At 41.5% G+C, this 20,962-nt stretch overlaps 1 protein-coding gene across 1 annotated transcript in view; it reads left to right on the forward strand.

Annotated features, from left to right (window-relative positions):
- The first annotated feature begins 638 nt into the window (after window positions 1-638).
- Window positions 639-20,962, forward strand: part of DNAH7 (dynein axonemal heavy chain 7) — a 184,480-nt gene continuing 164,156 nt past the window's right edge. Inside the window, exons 1-7 of the mRNA XM_060780806.2 lie at window positions 639-758; window positions 9,437-9,502; window positions 12,868-12,976; window positions 15,352-15,499; window positions 15,720-15,810; window positions 16,149-16,329; window positions 19,482-19,554. Coding sequence (XP_060636789.2) covers window positions 744-758; window positions 9,437-9,502; window positions 12,868-12,976; window positions 15,352-15,499; window positions 15,720-15,810; window positions 16,149-16,329; window positions 19,482-19,554 — 683 coding nt within the window. The 5' untranslated portion in view covers window positions 639-743. The remainder of the gene's footprint in view (window positions 759-9,436; window positions 9,503-12,867; window positions 12,977-15,351; window positions 15,500-15,719; window positions 15,811-16,148; window positions 16,330-19,481; window positions 19,555-20,962) is intronic.

Here is a 20,962-nt window from a genome sequence, read left to right on the forward strand (position 1 = left end):
TAAGCAAGTAAGTAAGTAGGTGTTTTGGTTTTTTTTTGTCGTGTCAGGAGCGACTTGAGAAACTGCAAGTCGCTTCTGGTGTGAGAGAATTGCCCGTCTGCAAGGACGTTGCCCAGGGGACACCCAGATGATTTGATGTTTTTTTTTTATCATCTTTGTGGGAGGCTTCTCTCATGTCCCCGCATGAGGAGCTGGAGCTGATAGAGGGAGCTCATCCGCCTCTCCCCGGATTCAAACCTGCGACCTGTCGGTCTTCAGTCCTGCCAGCACAGGGGTTTAACCCATTGCACCACTGGGGGCTCTCAGTAAGTAAGTAAGTAATTAGATAAACACACTGTAGTTGTCATTCGGTAGGTAAAGCACTATGGGCCTTTCTTTAGAAGGGAACACGTGCCCCCTAGTGGTCAAAATGAATCATTACACTCGATAAGGACATGAATGGGTGACATGAGTGAGGGTGGAGGCGGCGCCGCCTTACAGCCACGCCCCTTTCTCCTTTCTAACCAATGAGAGCCTTTTTCCCTAGCGGCGAGTGGAAGACCGAGATTCGGCGCCCCGCCCCAAGGCAAGCTTGGCGTTGGGGCCGTTGCTAGGCGACATCGCGAGGCGTCCCCGTCCGCTGCGCGAGACCCCCAGTTTGCAAAGGGGAGCCCCGAGGAGACTCCGCCCCTCTTTCCATGCGAGCGAGCGAGCGCGCGCCCTCTTTTCGCCCCTTGCATTCCGGATAGAAGGAAGAGCCAGCCATGAGCGACGAGAAGGTGAGGGGCGCGCGCCACTTGTATATCTATCCAGGAAGTCCTAAAGCCCATTGCACTCTTGGACAGCGCATAGTCACTATGGTGACTGACTAACTACCCCAAGACTAAAGTCAACTCATTCTGTATCGACTACAGGTTATTACGAATTCCATTTCAAACGACAATCTCTTCAACTTTCATGGCACTTCTTTCCCATTGGAATCTTTCATCCTGTTAAGGATGGAGAAATAACACTAAGGCCCCTTCCACACAGCTGTATACAATCCCCATTGAACTGGAATATATGGCAGTGTGGACTCGGATAACCCATTCCAAAGCAGATTTTGTGGGTTATCTGCCTTGATATTCTGGGTTATATGGCCGTGTGGAAGGGCCCTGTTTGTTTCTGAGTTATACATGCCATTTCCTAATTGGTTCTATCAAAAATGTGGGGAAAAGTTCATCAATCTAACTAAACATCCTGCAAGCACATTTTGCAATATTCGGCGAGTCTCAACCAATTCCATATAGTTTGTGGCAGCCACAAAAGTTTGGTCCATCATTCACTTGTCCTCTATTTGGATGGGATGGAGACATTCACATTGGTCCAGATAGGCATGTCTCTGAGCCGCTTGAGGGCTGGGTGAGCATCTCTGCCCTTTGGAGGTCCCTTGGCTCAAATTGTACTGAAGGCATTCCCACCAGTTCAATGGCAGGCCCTGTGGTGCAGTGGGTTAAACCCTTGTACCGGCAGGACTGAAGACCGACAGCTCACAGGTTTGAATCTGGGGATAGCATGGATGAGCTCCCTCTGTCAGCTCCAGCTCTCCATGCGGGGACATGAGAGAAGCCTGCCACAAGGGTGGTAAAACATCAAAACATCCGGGCGTCCCCTGGGCAACGTCCTTGCAGACGGACAATTCTCTCACACCAGAAGCGACTCGCAGTTTCTCAAGTCACTCCTCACACGACAAAAAGAAAACAAACAAAAACAAACAAACAAACAGAAAAACCTGGCAGGCCCTCTGCACCTGCTCAGAGGCCCCGAATAATTATCCTTGGGGGGCAGGGGGAGCTGGTTCTCTCCCCCTTGCTGGTCCTACATCTGCTCAGCAAACAGGTCTGGAACCATCATCTCTGCCCAGTCGATGATGAGTCCGTCCTGATTCTGCACAGTGGAAAGGCCTGCTATCAATCCCGCTAAATGCAACCTTTGAGATTTCTCTTGAGGAGCAAGGATCACTCCTGAATCTTGGTTCCTTCCTTCCTTCTCTCCTTCCTTTTTTCTTCAGTTGGTTTATAATTGTTGGGGGTTACAGTGGACTCTGAAAATCACAGCCCCACCCAGAAAAATACATCGCCACACATATACATGTTTTTGTTGTTCATTCGTTCAGTCATTTTTGACTCTTTGTGACCCCTGGACCAGCCCACGCCAGAGCTCCCTGTCGGCCGTCACCACCCCCGGCTCCTTCAGAGTCAAGCCAGTCACTTCAAGAATACCATCCATCCATCTTGCCCTTGGTCAGCTCCTCTTCCTTTTTCCTTCCATGTTCCCCAGCATAATTGTCTTCTCTAAGCTTTCCTTTCTTCTCATGATGTGGCCGAAGTACTTCATCTTGGCCTCTACTATCCTTCCCTCCAATGAGCAGTCGGGCTTTATTTCCTGAAGTAATACATACATACATACATCTCTCTCTCTCTCTCTACACACAGAGGCATGGGCAAACATCAGCCCTCTAGGTGTTTTGGACTTCCACTCCCACAATTCTTAACAGCTAGTAGCCAGTTAGGAATTGTGGGAGTTGAAATCTAAAACACCTGGGGGGGGGGGGGGGAGAAGTTTGCCCATGCCTGCTCTACACTGTAGAGTTAATGCAGTTTGATACCACTTGGACTATCTTGGCTCAGTGCTGTGGAATCCTTGGAATTGTAGTTTTACAGGGTCTTGAGCCTTCTCTGCCAAGGAGTACTGATGGTGCCTCACCAAACTACAAATCCCAGGATTCCATAGCACCAAATGTCATTCTACAGTGTGGGTGCATCTGTGAAGGGTTTCCACAAAACCCAACCATATACATAGAGAGATAATTATATTCCACAATTATAAGCTGATACAGGTGTCTATATTTTGGGGAGCACTCTATATAGACCAGGCATCCTCAAATTGTGGCTTTCCAGCTGTTTGGGTCTCCAACTCCCACAGGCCAGTTTGTTCAATAGTCAGGAATTCTGGGAGTTGCAGGCCCAAACAGCTGGAGGGCTACAGGTTGAGGATGCCTGATACAGATTTTCAGTGGGGTTTCATCCAGCCTGACCCTCCCCACAGCCCCTCGAATAAGGTGCTTTAACTCCAGGGCTTTTATTTCATAGTAAGTATTGAACCTGGTATTTTTCCAGTGCTAAAGATCAAGAGCTTCTCAAGACAAAACTGACATAAATAGTCATGTACTATGGGTTTGTGGCTGCTTCATGTGTACTCAGCTGTGAATTATATCCTTGGCTACTTATCATCTTGTTAATGTCAAACGGAACAACACAGGCAAGGTTTACACATTTAAAGGTGTTTTAGCTTGCTTTTCCCTTCAAAAAGAGGAGTCACCACATATGAAAAATGTGTTGAAAAGAATAACCATGCATCAAAACATGTTGTGATATCCTTTAAAGCAGCACCAGTAGCAAAATAATGATGATGATGATGAGCCTGAAATATCAGCATATATATATGTATATGTATGTGCATATATACACACGCGTGCACACATACATACACACACACACATACACATACAGGCAGTTCCCAACTTACAAATATCTGACTTAAGAATGGCTCATAGTTAAGAGTAGGGGTGAGACAACAGGAAGTGAGAGAAATCTTCCTCTTGGAAGGGAAACTCAGCCCTGGAAGAGTTATCATGGGTAAAAGGTGTCTTCACTGAAGCTTTATCCCCAATCTTTGTTTCCACAACAAGCCATTTTTTCAAGATCCACAGGGACAGAAATGAGGTGAAATCTTCTGAACAGGGGCACAGACAACAAAGCAAACACCACAGGAGTGTTCACCCTTTCCTATGCTATCCAAAGCTTGCATCTATCTATCTCTATCTATCTATCTATCTATCTATCTATCTATCTATCTATCTGTAGGTACACTTAGAAATAGGCCTGTTCTGACTTACATACAAATTCAACTTAAGAACAATCCTACAGAGCCTATCTTGTCCATAACATGAGGACTGCATGCATATTTTAAAATACCACCCAGGAAGCAGATTTCCCTGTGTCACATTTCAAAGGCCAGTCAGTCCCAGTGTAACTCTTATGTATTCCAGTCTTTCAGTCTTCAGTCATTATGCTATGACTTTTAAAAATAGTTTATTTTGGAGTAAGTTGCAGACGAATGTGTGTGTGTGTGTTTGTGTTTTGCCTGCTTGATGTAATAGAGTAACAGTGTTGTGTGTAGACTTCTTGGGGTCAAAGAGAAGTATACCAGAGGTTGGATCTCATGGGTAGCAATGTATGTGGCTCTCCAAATCTTGGTGAACGGCACCAAAGTAGCCCAAAATAGCAGAACAACAGTGATGACTGTAGTCTAACATCATCTGGACAGTGGGTGTTGTCTCTGCTGTAAACAAAAAGCAGTTCTATGATTCTAGAGTATATCTGAGAGCCAGTGTGGTGTCGTAGTTTCAAGATTGGGCTACGACTCTGAAGATTGGTGTTCAACTCTCATTGGGTGACCTTGGCCAAGTTACACTCTTTCAATTTAATAGGGAAATCTCCTCTGAACAAATCTTGCCAAGAAAAACCAGTAGTAAGTTTGCCTTAGACCAGTGTTTCTCACCCTGGAGGTCATGGTGTCGGGGGGGGGGGGGGGGTCGTGAGGGGTATCACAGGGGTCGCCAAAGACCATCAGAATACATATATTTCTAAGATTGAAGATCTCTCCGCCAGCCAGCAAATCCATCAAAAGCCCCCCTCCACTGTGGTTGGCTGGCCTCTCAGCCAGCCTCTCAGCCAAGGGGAGAGCTGTTTCTGAGACTCCAAGTGGGAAGGGGAGAGCAGGCGTACTCAGTGCATGGCAGTGTGGTGTGCATGTGCAGGCGAGGGAGAGCGTGCAAGGCTGGAGCGAGGCTTGCAATAGCGAGTCCCATCATGGCAGGGGGGTTCTGTGTGGGAAGTCAGGCCCAATTCTATAATTGGTGGGGTACAGAATGCGCTTTGATTGTAGATGAACTATAAACTCCAGCAACCACAACTCCCAAATGTCAAGGTCTATTTTTCCCAAACTCCACCAGTGTTCACATTGGGCATGTGGGGTATTTGTGCCTAGTTTGGTCCAGATCTATATTTGTTTGACTCCACAGTGCTCTCTGGATGTAGGTGAACTACAACTCCAAACTTAAGGCCAATGCCCACCAAAACCTTGCAGCATTTTCTGTTGGTCATGGGAGTTCTGTATGCCAAGTTTGGTTCAATTCCACCATTGGTGAAGTTCAGAATGCTCTTTGATTGTAGCTGAACTATAAATCCCAGCAACTACAACTCCCAAATTGCAAAATCAATTTCCCTAACCCCACCAGTATTCAAATATAGACCATCAGGTATTTGTGCCAAATTTGGTCCAGTGAATGAAAATACATCCTGCAAATCAGATATTTACATTACGATGCACAACAGTAGCAAAATTACAGTTATGAAATAACAACAAAAATAATTTTATAGTTGGGGGTCACCACAACTTGAGGAACTGTATTAAGGGGTCGCAGCATTAGGAAGGTTGAGAAACACTGCCTTAGAGTTATCATAAGTCAGAAAGGACTTGAAGTCACACAACAACAAGTTTCTGGTTGAACCAGAAACCAGAGACTGAAGCCAGATAAAGAGACGGGATCTAATTAACAATTTGGCAGAGGATTTTTCAGTGTAATGGGGTCTAGTATCTACAGATTTGGGAATGTGTGCGGAATATATTTAACCAACAGAGGGCATTCTTTCACCAGTTTAGATACAACCATGTAAAGATGCTTGATTTGGCAGAGTTTCATCCACGTATTATAGTGGCTGGCATTTATATATTTTTGCTGTTTTGTGTAGAGTAAATCGACTGAATTAACCACATTTCCTTTTTTGTATGCGGAAAAAAATGCCTTCCCCCCTCCTCCTCTGACATTTACTTAAACATTCATGCAGTTTGAGGAAAGAGCAGGTGGTGCAAGGCATATTTGTTGAAGGAGAGTTTAATATATTCGTCTCATTAGTGGAAAGTTGATTGTGGAATGACATCCTCTAGGAAAACAAAAATGCAGCCCGAGCTCTTCAAAGTCAAACGTTTAAAAGGGACGTAATCCTCCTTGCAGCTGTTCATATAATTTCTAAATTAGTTTTTGAAATGTAAACTCAAGCAGACAGTTTGCATGGGATGCTGGCAGTAGTTATCTCCTCACAATATTTTCAAGGACTGGACCCCCGCCACCATCGCTATAGACTTTTTCAAAATGGTAAACCTCAAATTTTGTTTTCTTCCAAACTATGGATTATATGAATACTGAATATAGAATAGAATATTATTCACCTTACTAAAGCTGCTTGAAACTGAATCATAGTTCATTAAGCTATTTACTGTTTAATTGAAATTCCTTTAAAGGCTGTGCTTAACACTTTATTGATAAAATTTTGTTTAGTTTCATGTTAGATGTGCTTTAGCATAAATGCAATCCTTGGTATGGTTTAACTTCTGCATACAACCAGGGTGTTAGGAAGGTGTCAAGATACAGGAGCAGATATAGTTTCTAAAGGTTGTTGTTGTTCATTCATTCAGTCATTTTTGACTCTTTGTGACCTCATGGACCAGCCCACGCCAGAGTTCCCTATCGGCCGTCACCTCCCCCAGCACCTTCAAAGTCAAGCCAGTCACTTCAAGGATGCCATCCATCCATCTTGCCCTTGGTCGGCCCCTCTTCCTTTTTCCTTCCATTTTCCCCAGCATCATTGTCTTCTCTAGGCTTTCCTGTCTCCTCATGATGTGGCCAAAGTTCTTCAACTTTGTCTCTAGTATCCTTCCCTCCAAGGAGCAGTCGGATTTAATTCCTGAAGTATGGACTGGTTGGATCTTCTCGCAGTCCAAGGCACTCTCAGAACTTTTCTCCAACTCCACAGTTCAAAAGCATCTATCTTCCTTTGTTCAGTCTTCACTATGATCTAGCTCTCACATCCGTAGGTGACTATGGGGAATACCATTGCTTTAACTATGTGGATCTTTGTTGTCAGAATGATGTCTCTACTCTTCACTATTTTATCGAGATTGGACATATTATTCCATTATTGATGTTCACACGGAAGTTATGGAGAAGGCACCCGGAAGTTATGGAGAAGGCACCCGTCTGGAATTATGGTTGCTTTTTCTCTAATATTTTTTATCAGTTGCATCTGCTCAGGCAGGAGCTCCATACATATACCAGAAAACTAGGATTGCTGCCACCCGCTTCAGAAACTCATGGTGTCAACTCATGGAGCTCCTAGCAAACCAGACTAAGCCACAATATCGGAACTAAGATACCAGAAAATTTGACAAAATCTGTGATAATAAAAAACCAGGAGCAATGAAAACCACACTACATGCAGAAAAAACAGTGTGATTTGAAATATCATTGTAAGGGCCTGGCTATAGCACAGCTGGTAAATCACCACCACCAGCAATAAGATCTACTAACCATAAGATTGCCAGTTCGAAGCCGGGGTCGGGGTGAGCACCTACCTGACTGTCAGCCCAGCTCACTGTTTACCTAGGCAATTTGAAAACCTCTACTTAATAATGCATTTTGCATTCAGAGCTGTTGCTTACGTGCAGTGTTTTGAGTTAAGATTTGTTGCCCGGCCCAGGTTTCATTTGACATACTAACAGCTTTTTGAATTAACAGCTAGTGCCAGAAAGAGTGGTAGCACAAGAGTGTAGGGCTTTGGGGCACCCTCCGTGCCTTGTACTCTTGTCTGCTTTGGGGGATTGCTGCCCGTTTTGCTCTTGTCCACTTTGAGGAACTTTGGGTTAGTTGATTTTGTGTGGTTTTCATTCCTGGTATGTTTGGCTTCATGAAGAGGGAGAGGGAGAGAGAGCAAGAGAGGGAGAGAGGCTGAAATTAGTCCAGTATGAATAAAACGAAGCTTCTGCCTCTTTATGCTTCCTTCTACCATTTTAAAGTTGATCTTTCATTTTTTACTGTTCCATGTGAATGTGCAGGTTTTACCTTGTTGTTACACTGGCCAACACACATTTTGTTGCCTCAAATGTGCTTTCCTGCCACAACTTTGTGCTTCTACCATTTTAAAGTCAATCTTTCTTTTCTATTGTTCCATGTGAATGTGCAATTCTACATTTCTACATTATTTGTTATTTATAAAAGCACATAATAATGGGGGAGGGGGGGTTTCAGGGGTGGAATGGGTTAATAGCATTTCTATGAGAAAATCCACTTTGAGATATGAGTGTTTTGAATTAAGAGCTGAGTCACAGAATGCATTAAACTCAAGTCAATATATTACTTTATTCCTCTACCTTCAGTTTGCAATTGCAACTTTCAAAAAGGCAAGTTGTATAATATATATTAGAATGTGCTCGCCTACTGCACACAGAGAATACAGAAACAATGACCCTTTGGGCATGGTGTGACAAACTGGGGGATCCTTGGCTTGTGATGAATGAGCCCTGTGTTCGTGCGTGCTGATGGACTGCTGTCGTTTAAAGAAGGAAAGCTAAACAAGTCAGAGAGCATCCCTGTTTGTGGACTGGGTCTTGAGATGTGGGGAGTAGCCTCCATGTTAGTGATGACATGAATCTATTTGGGGGAGCTGTCCATGGTCCTCTCTATTCGTGGGAAAGAGTTCAGCACTTGAGATCAGCCCTTGGGGGGTCTTTGGTGGTACCTTTCCCTGTGTGGCACTATGGGACTGGACTGGATGTCCTTCGTCATCTCTTCCAATTATGAATCTATGATTTTAAAGTTAAAACTAAAAGCGCAGGATAGATTCATTATCCTTATTGATGTGAAAGTCATGATGCAACCTCAGTTCCCTCACAGCAAGCTACAGCAAAAGTCCAGGGTTTTGTTCTTGGCTACTTTCTGTAATTTTGTCAGGAAGGATCAAACTGCCGAATGGCACAACAGAGTAAACTTTTACTTTTGTAGACCACCTTTTTGGGGTAAACCCTCTGTTGGTTTGGCCAATCTCTCCAGAGAGGAGTGCAGTTATTCTTCCACATGTGTGTGTTTGACTTTTGCAGACTGGATTACACCACGTAACATGATTTTTCATTATTGGGTTATAAACATCATTTCCTAATAGGTTCTATCATAAAAACATGGAAAGAGTTTATTAAATTGCAAAAAATTTGCTTTTGTGTGACATTCTGCAGCAAATTTTGCTATAGTTTTTCAATGATGGCCTTCCAACTGTGGTGGTTTTTCAATTAATATATCAGACAACTTTAACATAGTTTGTGGCATCCACAATAATGAAGTTTTGGAAGTATAACAACTATTTTCAAAGTAGGTACCACACAATTAAACAGGAAATTCAGAAATGATTTTCTTCTGTGGGGTTTGATTAGGATTACCATCTTTTAGGAGGGTTAGGGTTAAAAAATATTTTAGGGTTGTGGTTATATGTTTCTCATTTTAGCTGCTCTTCCTTTCACCTCACAGCCCAAGATGCCCACCAAAATGAAACTGGAGAAGACTACAACAAAATTTTTACCACAAGTAGATAAGGTACATTTTTTGTTTTGCTAAACAAATCATTCACATACTGCCTTTGTTTTAAAGTAGAGAATGCTGTAATGTGGGGCAGGGAATCTGTGGACTTCCAGGTGTTGTGGGCTGTATTTTCCATAATCTCTTATCATTGGCTTGCTGACTGGCACTTCTGAGAGCCCTAGAGAAGAGGGTTTTTTTTTTTTAAAAAAAAAAATACAATATTAGCACTGAAAGCCATTTTCAACTTTTCAAAAATATGGAATGCATTGTTTAGAACTAGGCTTGGCATAAACATATTTGTTTGATATAATAAAGATGAGGCGTATTCAAAAATAATTGTAAACCGAATTTATGTTTTGCAAAGTTATGCTTACAAATAGAATTTCAAAGGTAGGTTTACTGTAAGGAACAGCCAAACTATTAGGAAACTCTTTGCTTTTGTCAGATTATGAGCAGCAAGATTAAAAAACAGGGAAAAAAACCAACAAAGGAAATAGTGTCTCCTCCAGTCCTTTACAGTGCCCAAAGGATTTAATGTGCTCATTCCCGTAAAGAGGACTGAAGAAGTGAAGCCCCCAAATTGCAGTGAGGTGGAATACAGGACATCTAGGTCTATTTACTACATAATATTTAGAAATAATGTAGAGGGATGATTATAAATATGCCTTTTCTGATTTACCTGTCTGAACGGATTCTCCCCTATGAACCATCAAGGTTATTAAGATTTTCCAGAGGGGCCCTGCTCTCGGTCCCACCACCTTCGCAATCGCGTCTGGTGGGGACGAGGGACAGGGCCTTTTTGGTTGTGGCTCCTCGGCACTGGAACTCCCTTCCACTAGAGATTAGATCTGCCCCTTCCCTCCTGTCGTTTAGAAATCTACTAAAAACCTGGCTGTGGAATAAGGCATTTGATGATTGAGTCAATAACCTTTGTGCACACAGAAGAATGGTGATGAATTGTAACTGTATTTGACGACTTGGCTTGTGTAATGTGATGATGTTTTTATTGCATTTTTTGGTTTTTAATGTTTGATGATGATGTATTGTACTGTTTATATTACTGTATTTGAGTGCATGCTGTAAACCGGCCTGAGTCCCGCTCCGGAGGTCGAGAAGACCGGTATATAAAACTTCTAAATAAATAAATAAATAAATAAATAAATGTTCTTGAACCTTTTATCTATCATTATAAAAGAAAATATAATTCAATTTCCTCACATGTACCCCCCAAAAATTGAAAAAAAGTTTCCACTTAGATTTGTCCAGTTTTCCATTACTCAATGGCCTTTATGTCACTTACGTTTGCTGATTTGATTGCGCACAATAGCCATGTCAGATAAGTGAGGCCCAAAATCTCCCAATAAGCATTATTGCTGCGTTGACATTTGAACCTGAGTCTCAACTATAACCAGAGTTTGTAATGTGATATAAAAAGGGGATTGCCCCCTTACTCAGTCCACATGTTCAAGAGAGCTAATAAACTAGCACTGCAGAATAGCTATTGACTTAAGTAAATTAAATATTCCCAAGCTCTGGCTGGAAAGCATACTCATATCTATCAGGTAGGAATGCCATTAACTTTATGTGAGGATGCCTCCATATATGTCTTGCTCTGTGGAACTACAGCTGCAGATATATACAGTTAATGAATGCTGACATCCAAAAATAAGGCAGTTATTTGGATTTGCTGCCATTGTCTGTCTCTTGTGTGCTGGTTAGCTATTCTAGGCGCACAAAGCCTTTCTTTTAACCAAAAACTGATGACTAGATTGGGGAAAATATATTTATCTCAATTCAGCAAATGAGATGTGTACATATAAACATCCTTCAGCTCATTATTCCCAGTGTGGATGTATAATGCATCGTTATGCCCACCCAGCATTATTTAACTGCCTGCTTCTGTATCCGGATTTGAATGGTGATGCAGATTGGCAAATGGGGCCAGCAGTTGCTGCATATGATAAGATCCCCACAATTAGTTACTTGAAAAATCAGTCCAAGAAAAGCAGGGGATAGAAACAGAAGTTTGGATCTGGATTACAGTATATACAATTTTGGGGGCCCCTATTGGCGCAGTGGGTTAAACTGCTGACCTGTTGAATTTGCAAAGGTTGGTGGTTTGAATCCAGGGAGCGGGGTGAGCTCCCACTCTTAGGCTCATCTTCTGCCAACCTTGCAGTTCAAAAACAGTGAGTAGATCAATAGGTATCACTCTAGTGGGAAGGTAGCAGTGCTCCATGCAATCATACTGGCCACATGACCATAGAGGTGTCTACGGACAACACTGCCTCTTTGGCTTAGAAATGGAGATGAGCACCAGAGTCGGAAATGACTAAACTTAATGTCAGGGTAAACCTTTACCTTTATTATATACAATTTTAAAGTGAACTGTATTGTATGTAAAAGGTGATCACTTTGCTTGTACTACACATGTCTTTCGTATGTAAACAGTCCCACAGTGATCTTTCTAGATTTACAACATCCAAGATTCTGTTGATGACATAATGCCAGTCTTTTCTTATTATGCAATATGTGATTTGAAAGATGTTGTGTAAGGAGGCACCTTTTACTACTTTATCCCGCTACTGTGCCCCTGGAATGCAAGGTCAGCTGGGGAGTTTCAAATATTTTGTTCTCCCAGTCACAATTGGGCATGGGGTGGCCTCATGAACATTTTGCCTGCCCTAAAACACCCAATGAAGAAGGGGCAGTCTTGTGTATTATCCTCTGAGTGCTCAAGAACTTCTGGTATGAGTCTGTGCCCAGTCTGTGGTCATGGGAATTATGTTATGCCCAGAACACTCTCTGGTTGTTTTTGTGATCAGAGAAGGAATAGAGACAAGAGTGCCTCCTTCACCTCCTCTGATGTACACTCGTATCCTGCTAGATCTAGTCCTAAGGTTTAAAGATTTCATGACTGTAGTCAACTGTCCACATTCATATTTGTGGACCTGATTAATATGTTCTTTCTAGGGATCTCTAGGTCCTCCAGTGTGACTTTTTGGTTAATGTCTCCCAGAAGTTGAATATACAGTTGCACCGGAGGACCTAGAGATTCCTAGAAAGATTACTTTTCTAGGCAGTGATGGGCCCTCCAAAATAAATCTATGCTGGAGGACCTGGATATTCCTAGAGAACCATTATTCAATTTAAGAAGAGTAGCAGTGTTCCCGATTTTGCAAGTTTCATATGCTCCTAATCCCAACAAATGTGGAGGACCTATTGTGTTTTCTTTTCTGGTGGCCTATTCACTGCTAATTTATATTGCTGAGTCACTGTGCCTTTATTTACCCCCCCCCCCTTTTTTTTTAAAATTTGAAGGCTTATTAGAAAATGTATTAGTTCACATTTATCTAAAAGGGTAAAATCAAATATTTCAGATAAACTGCAAGCCTCTATGGCATCAGACTCCCCCTTCATTCCAGCTGAGAGAAGAAAAGGATACGCATGTTCCAGAACAGTTTCAGCTCAAAAATGAGCTAACGCCAGGTAAGAATAAGAATGGATGCTTGAGTAAAATAAATATAACTCAAAATGGTTTTCAGAATGTACATGATAGGCATAATATTTTAGGAAGATATAATAACCTTACATATTCAACAAATGTATTGATAATAATATATTTATTCTGTAGGATTATCAATATCTTGTATGTTATTTTTGGAATGTCTTTGTCAATTTATGTCCAAATGAATCTAAAACAAAGTTTATTGATAAGGATTTTAATATACAACTAAGGCTGTGCCCAGACCAACTGTTAGAGCAGAATCCAAGAATGACTGCAAAAGTAATCCATGTTATGCCTTTTAATGGTCACTTTAGAGTCTGGTATTCTTTTCCACATTCTGCATCCATGAAAGACCTTCCCCTGCCTTAGATTCATGGCATTGCTGTGGTAGCCCCACTGAATGGCCACTCTGTGACAGGTGGAGCATGGGTGGATTGCAGAAGCCTCTACAGCAGTTGTTCCCAACCTTTGGTCCTCCAGGTAAGCTGGCTGGAATTTCTGGGAGTTGAAGTCCAAAACAACTGGAAGACCAAAGGTTGGAAAGCATTACTCTACAGACACAGACTGATGAAATCACCCTCTGAGGCTCTGGTGGATCTCAACAGGGACTGCCATTGGTCCATGTTTGGCTAGGTATGGGCATAGCCAGATGATTCACTGCTCCCCTCCTCATACACCAACTTTGAAATGGCCTTTCTATGCAGCTATTCCAGAAAACTATGAATCCTGGAGATGGTGATTGGTGGGCCATAGGTAGCTTAGTTCTGCCTTTGGAAATCTAATGCTGTGCTGGGCCATCTAGGAGTTTAGGTGATATCTTCTGGCAGAGCAGTGGAATCCACCAGAAGTGGAAAAGTGGTAGTTTGTCCTTTCCACTGCAGTCTCCCATGCACTCCAGATCATTTTTGTGGGATGAGCTTGGAGGATTGCAAGAGAGAGGAAGGACTCTCTAGTGCCAGTATTGCAGTCCTGAGCAACATTGGATTTAGATCCTTGCTTGTAAAATGCTTGTTTCTGCAGCTCTAATAAACAAAAATAATCTAAGTAGTGACCTGGACTGTTCTTAGACCATCCTGGTCCAAGTCAGGGAGAATGCAGAAAATTATCCCCTCTTATTTACAGCACTTAAGAAGTGAGAAAAGAGGTCTTGATAGCCATAGATCTTTCTTGACTGAAGACTGGTTTTCCTTGCATCATACTTTGTTTCCTTAATTAATCTTCAAGATCTTTTTGACCTCTTCTACACTGCCTTATATCCCAGGATCTGATACCAGATTATCTGCTTTATTTATTTATTTATTTGTTTATTTATTTATTTAGTGGCTGGGCTTAGCAAGAGGTGCTGGGCTTAGCACAGCGGGTTAAACCACTAAGCTGTAGAAAATTCTGCTGATTGAAAGGTTGGCAGTTCAAGCCTGGGTCAGGGTGAGAGGCCGATGGTCAGCCCCAGTTTCTGGTCACCTAGCAGATCGAAAACAGAAATGTGAGTAGATAAATAGGTACCACTTTAAGTGGTGATATAATAAAGACACCCATAAGAAGTATGTCTATGGACAACAAAAGCTTCTTGCCATGGAATTTGGAGCGACAGCACCCCCCCATGGTCAGAGTCAAGCACAGCCTCCAAATGCCAGAAATGGAAAAAGATGGGAAAAGTGTTTACCTCTGTTTATGTATTGTCTGTCCTGTTAATTGTATAACCACATTGAATGTTTGCCTCATGTGTTCTGCAATCCGCTCTGAGTCCCCCCGGGGAGATAGAGTGGAATATAAATAAAGTATCTTATATATTATTATTATATCTCACTCTTCTCACCCCACAGGGGACTCAGAGCACCATACATCATACATCTAGGCAAACATTCAGTGCCTCAGTTATAGAAACAATTAAAACATCACTAAAACAGCCGATATAAAATACAATTTAAAACCATTAAACATGAACATGATAAATCCAATACACCAATAGCACATTGCACCAATCCATAGTTCAGTTGCTTTGAACTGGATTATATGAGTCATCACTGCCAGGTAATCTGGGATAAGCAGATGATCTGGGATCAGATCCTGGGATATAGGGAAGTGTAGATTTAGTTTTAGTTTCCTGTTGAGGTTGATGCCTGAGAGACAACTTCCATCCTTCTCATGGTGTCATAGCATTGCCAACGTCTCCTGGCCATCTACAGGTTGGCTTCAGAGATCTTATCTCTGAGTTCTTATTGTTTGATATATTCAAATAGTTCACAAGTTTACAGTATCATCTTTGATGCTATTGCTGTTCTGCAGAACTTTGCAATATGTATGTGAGTAGCCCATCTGAGTTTGTATTTATCCACATCATCTCCCCCACCTGAAGGAGAATATATGGCTCAGAGACCTAAGAAGCGTAAAGTACAAGATTCTCCAGACAGTGATTTTGGAACTGGACCATCAACTTCTAAAGCAAAAACTGGTGGTAAAAGAGACCGTGAAAACTTCAGAAGTGCTCTTGTTAACATCATTATGTGAGTTTTTAAAATAATGTGTTACTATGAACTAAGCTTCATTTTAGTAAAGGGATGAGAGGCAAAATGATAGAAATAATACAGCCAGTGTAGCAGCTGGGTGAGCTAATTTTCTTGCTTTCATAAATAATGATTGGATTTGATTTACAGATTAGATGTTTGATTTACATATTAAATGTCTGAAGACCATTGGTACTAATTGTTGCATTGGTTTTGTTAGGCAACCAGACCTTCCAGAAGAATCCCTTTCCATAGAAGAAGCAAAACTAGGGAAATCTGAGTCTACTGCTGCAATAGAAAAAGACATTTTGGTAAATAAAGGGTGGCGGGTGGGAGTGGAGATGGGCCTGCAACATTTGAATTTTGAAAATTTGGCAAGGGTAGCTTGTGTGCTGCTCTCCAGGTACATCGTTGCTTATCAGTTTGAAAGAGCAAGGTATGAGGTGAGAAAAACTTGGTTCATAGTCTCCACATGGCAAGGAGCTGTGCCACATTCTCACATATTCATTTGCCATTAAAATTACACCAATTTATTTGTTAAGTCAAGAATAAAGTTATCAATTAGGAAAATCATGTTCATCAAAACCAGGAAAATTGGGCTTTTCTTCTTCTTGTAGTGCACAACTTTTGTGATGTTCTACTTTTGCAGAAATATTTCTATTATATTCGCCATGGAATAGATACAGAACATGTGGCTCCCATGGAAGACTCATGGCTGGAGAATGTCTTGGCATTGGTGCCAAAACACTTGAAAATGCTCAGCGAAAGTGTCGGTGCGCTTTCAGATGAAATGCGAGAGGACTATCTTCTCAGTGTGAAGAAAGCAATAGGTATGTTATTAGTAACTCACTCTTATTTTTTAAATCAAACTATAGAATTTTGTCCCACTAGATACTGTCTACACGGCTATATAGTCCAATTTCTGAATGCATATTAACTACATTGAACTGGATTATATGACAATGTAGACGCATATAATTCAGTTCAAAGCAGTGAATCTGCATTCTGAAACTGGATATGACAATGTTAAACCTAGTTGCGCTAATGAAGTGTTTCCAAGAAAGCAAAAACAGTGTAGCCAATGGCCACAAATATGATATTGGTCCCTGGATCTTTAAGAAAAAAAATGTGCTCCTCCCCATCACAGTCTGAAAAACTATGTTCTGAATTACCACGTATAGCCTCAGAACACATCAATGGATGTGCACATGTTTTGAATACACATGACTACAAGAGACCACTTGCACTTAGCCAATAGTGCATCTTAGGCAAACTGGAGTCACACATTAATATCCCTTGGAAAAAAATAGAAAGCACCGGCATTTCTGGTTGGAACAATGTATAGAAAGGACCCTCATACCAAAGTCCTCTAAGCCAAAGCTAGGATTTTGAGAAACAATGTGGGCTAACAATACTCTCTGCCCAAAATCTTGCGTTCGGAGAACCCATCTCCAAATGTAACCTGGAGCAGCCTAGGTCTTGCATATTTGTGCTCAATTTGCAGCTGTTTCCACTGAAAGCATAGCAGCCCCTCTGGGATTGCATTCATCTGTCCTCCCTATTGCTGCTGCCACTCCCAGCTGGCCAAGGGGCTCCATGTTGAGGGCATCTCTGCTGACATCAGAATGGGATGTTCCTGCAGCCAGCATGAAGGAAGGGGTGCGATTCCTGCTTCTCCTTTCTGTTTGCATGGGCACCTCATTCTTCCATCAGAAGATGTGTGCACATGACTTGAAAGAAGGAGTGGGGAAGATTTCCTGCATTGGACAGGAGCTTGCACAGAGCTTCATGTCCAGATAGGAGGAGCAGCAGAGGAGGCGGAATGGAATCTATTCCAGTTGTGCAGGCTGCTTTGTATCTTTTGAATACTTTGGAGTTCCTAGCAAAATTTGGAATGTCTCCTGATCTTGCCTGAAAAAGGGAAAAGCTGGTTTAAACCATAAACCCCTTAGATCAAGGGTTATCAAACTATGGCCCGGGGGCCGGATATGGCCCTCCAAGGCCATTTACCCGACCCTCGCTCAGGGTCAACCTAAGTCTGAAACGTTTTGAAAGAAAACAACAACAACAACAACCCTATCTCATCAGCCAAAAGCAGGCCCACACTTCCCGTTGAAATACTAATACATTTATATTTGTTAAAATTGTTCTTCATTTTAATTATTGTATTATTTTAAAGTGTCTTTGAACTACAAATAAGATATGTGCAGTGTGCATAGGAACTCATTCATGTTTTTTTCCAAATTATGATCCGGCCCTCCAATAGTTTGAGGGACTGTGACCTGGCCCTCTGTTTAAAAAGTTTGAGGACCCCTGCCTTAGATGTTCACCGGAAGTAGATGTGTATCATGAAGACTGTCTTTGAAGCTGAAATACATTTGGGGTGAATCAGAAGGTTTTGAATATCAGGAGGAAAGTCCAAACAAGATCTTCTGGCCAAAATCCTAGATTTGGAAGGTGGAGGTCTGAGGACTGATGTTTACTGCCTGGGGTATGATCCCAGATTATCTGCTTTGAACTGGATTACCTGAGTCTCCACTCTCATATAATCTGGGATAAAGATAATCTGGGATCAGATCTTCGGGTCCCATCTACACAATATAAAAACCACATACTGAAATATACACCCCTTCCACATTGCCCCTATATCCCAGTGTCTGATCCTACATTATCTGCTTGAAACTGTATTATACAATAGTGTAGACTCATATAATCCACTTCAAAGCAGATAACGTGGATTATCCGATTTGATAATCTGGATTATATGGCAGTATAGAAGTGGCCTGAGATATAGAACAGTGAAGATCCAGCCTGAAACAGCGATTTTAGCTCAAAAGGAGCAAAGCAGTGACTACAGTAAAATACTTCCAAAAAGAGGAGGTGGCTCAAAAGTCTTCATTTATGTTTCAAGCAGACCACATCCCAGAACCAACTACTTTTGAACTGGAGATCCCTGAAGCTTGCTTAAGTTTGTATTTTTGGTAGATTAAAGGGAGAGGATGCCCCAGGACGTCTGAGATCAGTCACCCTGCTCCATGTCCATTTGGAAACACAACCTTGGCCACCTGAAAGAATTGGGCATATTGTTTACTGTGAATGATGCATTGTTTACCAACCTCAGGACCACATGCTAGGAGAGGCTGAACCTTGGTTTTAGACTATTCAGTTTTGCCCCAATAGTTTAACTAGGAATCTTGTAAACTTGGTGATAATGGGATTCAACATAGGTGCTACCTACAAAATATTGTATAGCTCTGGCTGCATCCTAACATCTCATGAATCCTAGGTATCTTTAGAAATTAGAGGGAGCAGAAATACCTTTGAAGCTAAACATCTCTCAAATGCAACAGGCTTACCAAACTCCTCATGTGAATGTACTTCAGGACATTTCTGTCACCAGAAGCCTCAGCAAGTTTTCCATGGCAAGCCATTGGGGTTCTGTCATAGGAGAAGAGTTTGAAAAGCCATTGTTGTAGCCTATATGTTGCTGAATTATATGTTTTAACAGAAGCATAAGCATACCCATTATTGTTAGGAAGATCATTTTGGAAAGCATTCATGCATCCTGTTTAGAGGTGTAAACAAGAAGAATTCTTTCTGGAAAGAAACTTCAAATTCTGGGCATGTTACTTTGTTTTCTGGCTGCAAAACTAAACCTGCTTATTAAGAATGAAAATTCATGGTGCACCACTGCACTTACTTCTGAGTAAACATTTCTAGGATTGTGCTGTCAGTATCCCCCCTGCTAGCTGCTTTGAAATTTTGCTATTTCAACCCTACACACACACACACACGTCTTTTGTTTTGCTTTGCAAAGCATTCTTTAATCAAATGACTTTGAGCTGCATGCTTTCAATTACTCCTGTATAACACCTTTGAAGTCTACCTGAAAATAATTGGTTCAGTTTCTTTGTCTGTTTTTTTTCTGTTTTGCTGAGCTTATTTGTGTTCTGTTCTGTTTCTTTTTAATGCCTTATTTCAGTTGACTTTGTTTTAAGAGATCCCAGGGAAAAAGAGGAAGACAAAATGCAAGTTCTTCCACCACATCGTCAAGAGTAAGAAAATGTTATTTCAAATATTTACTTAGAAATTGCAGGAAGCAAAATAACACAAAATGCCTTAGAATGTAGTCCTGTGCACATTGGGAATAAACCCCATTTAATACAGTGGGTCCTTCATAAGCAGATATTTAAGATGTATACTTTCCCTATTGAACTGAGTGAGGATGGATCAACGCTGCCCTATATCCCAGGATTTGATCCCAGATTATCTTCATTCAATTGGATTATATGAGTCTACATTGCCTGATAATCTGGAATAAGCAGATAATCTGGGATCATATCCTGGGATATAGGACAGTGTAGATCCAGCATGAAATGGTTGGTTTTACTGTAGTTCTCTTTGTTAGAACATTTCCTTAGATCTGTTTTAACTTGCTGCTTCAGATAGCTTCACCAGAGATACTAGGAACTGAAACCTGAATCTAACACTGAGCTTTGATCATATCCCAAGGTGGGGAATAGTTTGTTGTTCAGAGGCCCCTTCTACATAGTTATATAAAATTCAGATTATCTGCTTTGAACTGGATTATATGGCAGTGTAGACTCAAATAATCTAGTTCAAAGCAGTTAATATGGATTAGATGTCTTGATATTCTGGATTATATGACAGTGTAGAATGGCCCAGAGTTTTTGGATAATAGCTCCTATTAGCTTTCCTCAGGCTAAATTGGAGTTGTAGCCTAAAACATCTGTGAGATTTCTTAGATTTGCCCTACTCCAGTCAGTATTTTTTTTCATGTCAGGAGTGACTTGAGAAACTGCAAGTCGTTTCTGGTGTGAGAGAATTGGCTGTTTGCAAGGATGTTGCCCAGGGGATGCCCAGATGTGTTACCATCCTGTAGGAGGCTTCTTTCACATCCCTGCATCTGAAGCTGGAGCTGACAGATGGGAGCTCACCCTGTCTTGTGGATTTAAACCGCTGACCTTTCATTCAGCAGTCCTGCCAACACAAGGGTTTCACCTTTGTGCCATCGGGGGCTCCTCAGCCAGTATATGACTTTAGCTGTATGCACACTGCAGAACTATAGCAATTTGACACTACATTAATTCTTATAGCTCAATGCTGTGGAATTCTGGAAATTATAATTTTGTGAGACATCTATTATTTGTTATCATAGAGAGCTCTGGTGCCTCATCAAACTATTAATCCTAGGATTCCATAAAATGGAGCTATGTGAGTTAACATGGTTTATTCTCCTCTGAAATAAACAGATGTGAAAAACTCAATTTCCTGATTACATTAACAGTGTAAGAATCTCTGTCCATAAAAGGGTGGCAGCTCTAATCTGAAACTAGTTTACAAAATAAGGAAGTGTTATAGCACTATGATTCCACTTGATCTACTATGGTTTTGTCCAATGGCATCCTGGGATTGGCGGTTTAATGGGAAGGGCATTTAGGA

Source organism: Anolis sagrei, chromosome 1, assembly GCF_037176765.1.
Source record: "Anolis sagrei isolate rAnoSag1 chromosome 1, rAnoSag1.mat, whole genome shotgun sequence".
NCBI lineage: Eukaryota > Metazoa > Chordata > Lepidosauria > Squamata > Dactyloidae > Anolis > Anolis sagrei.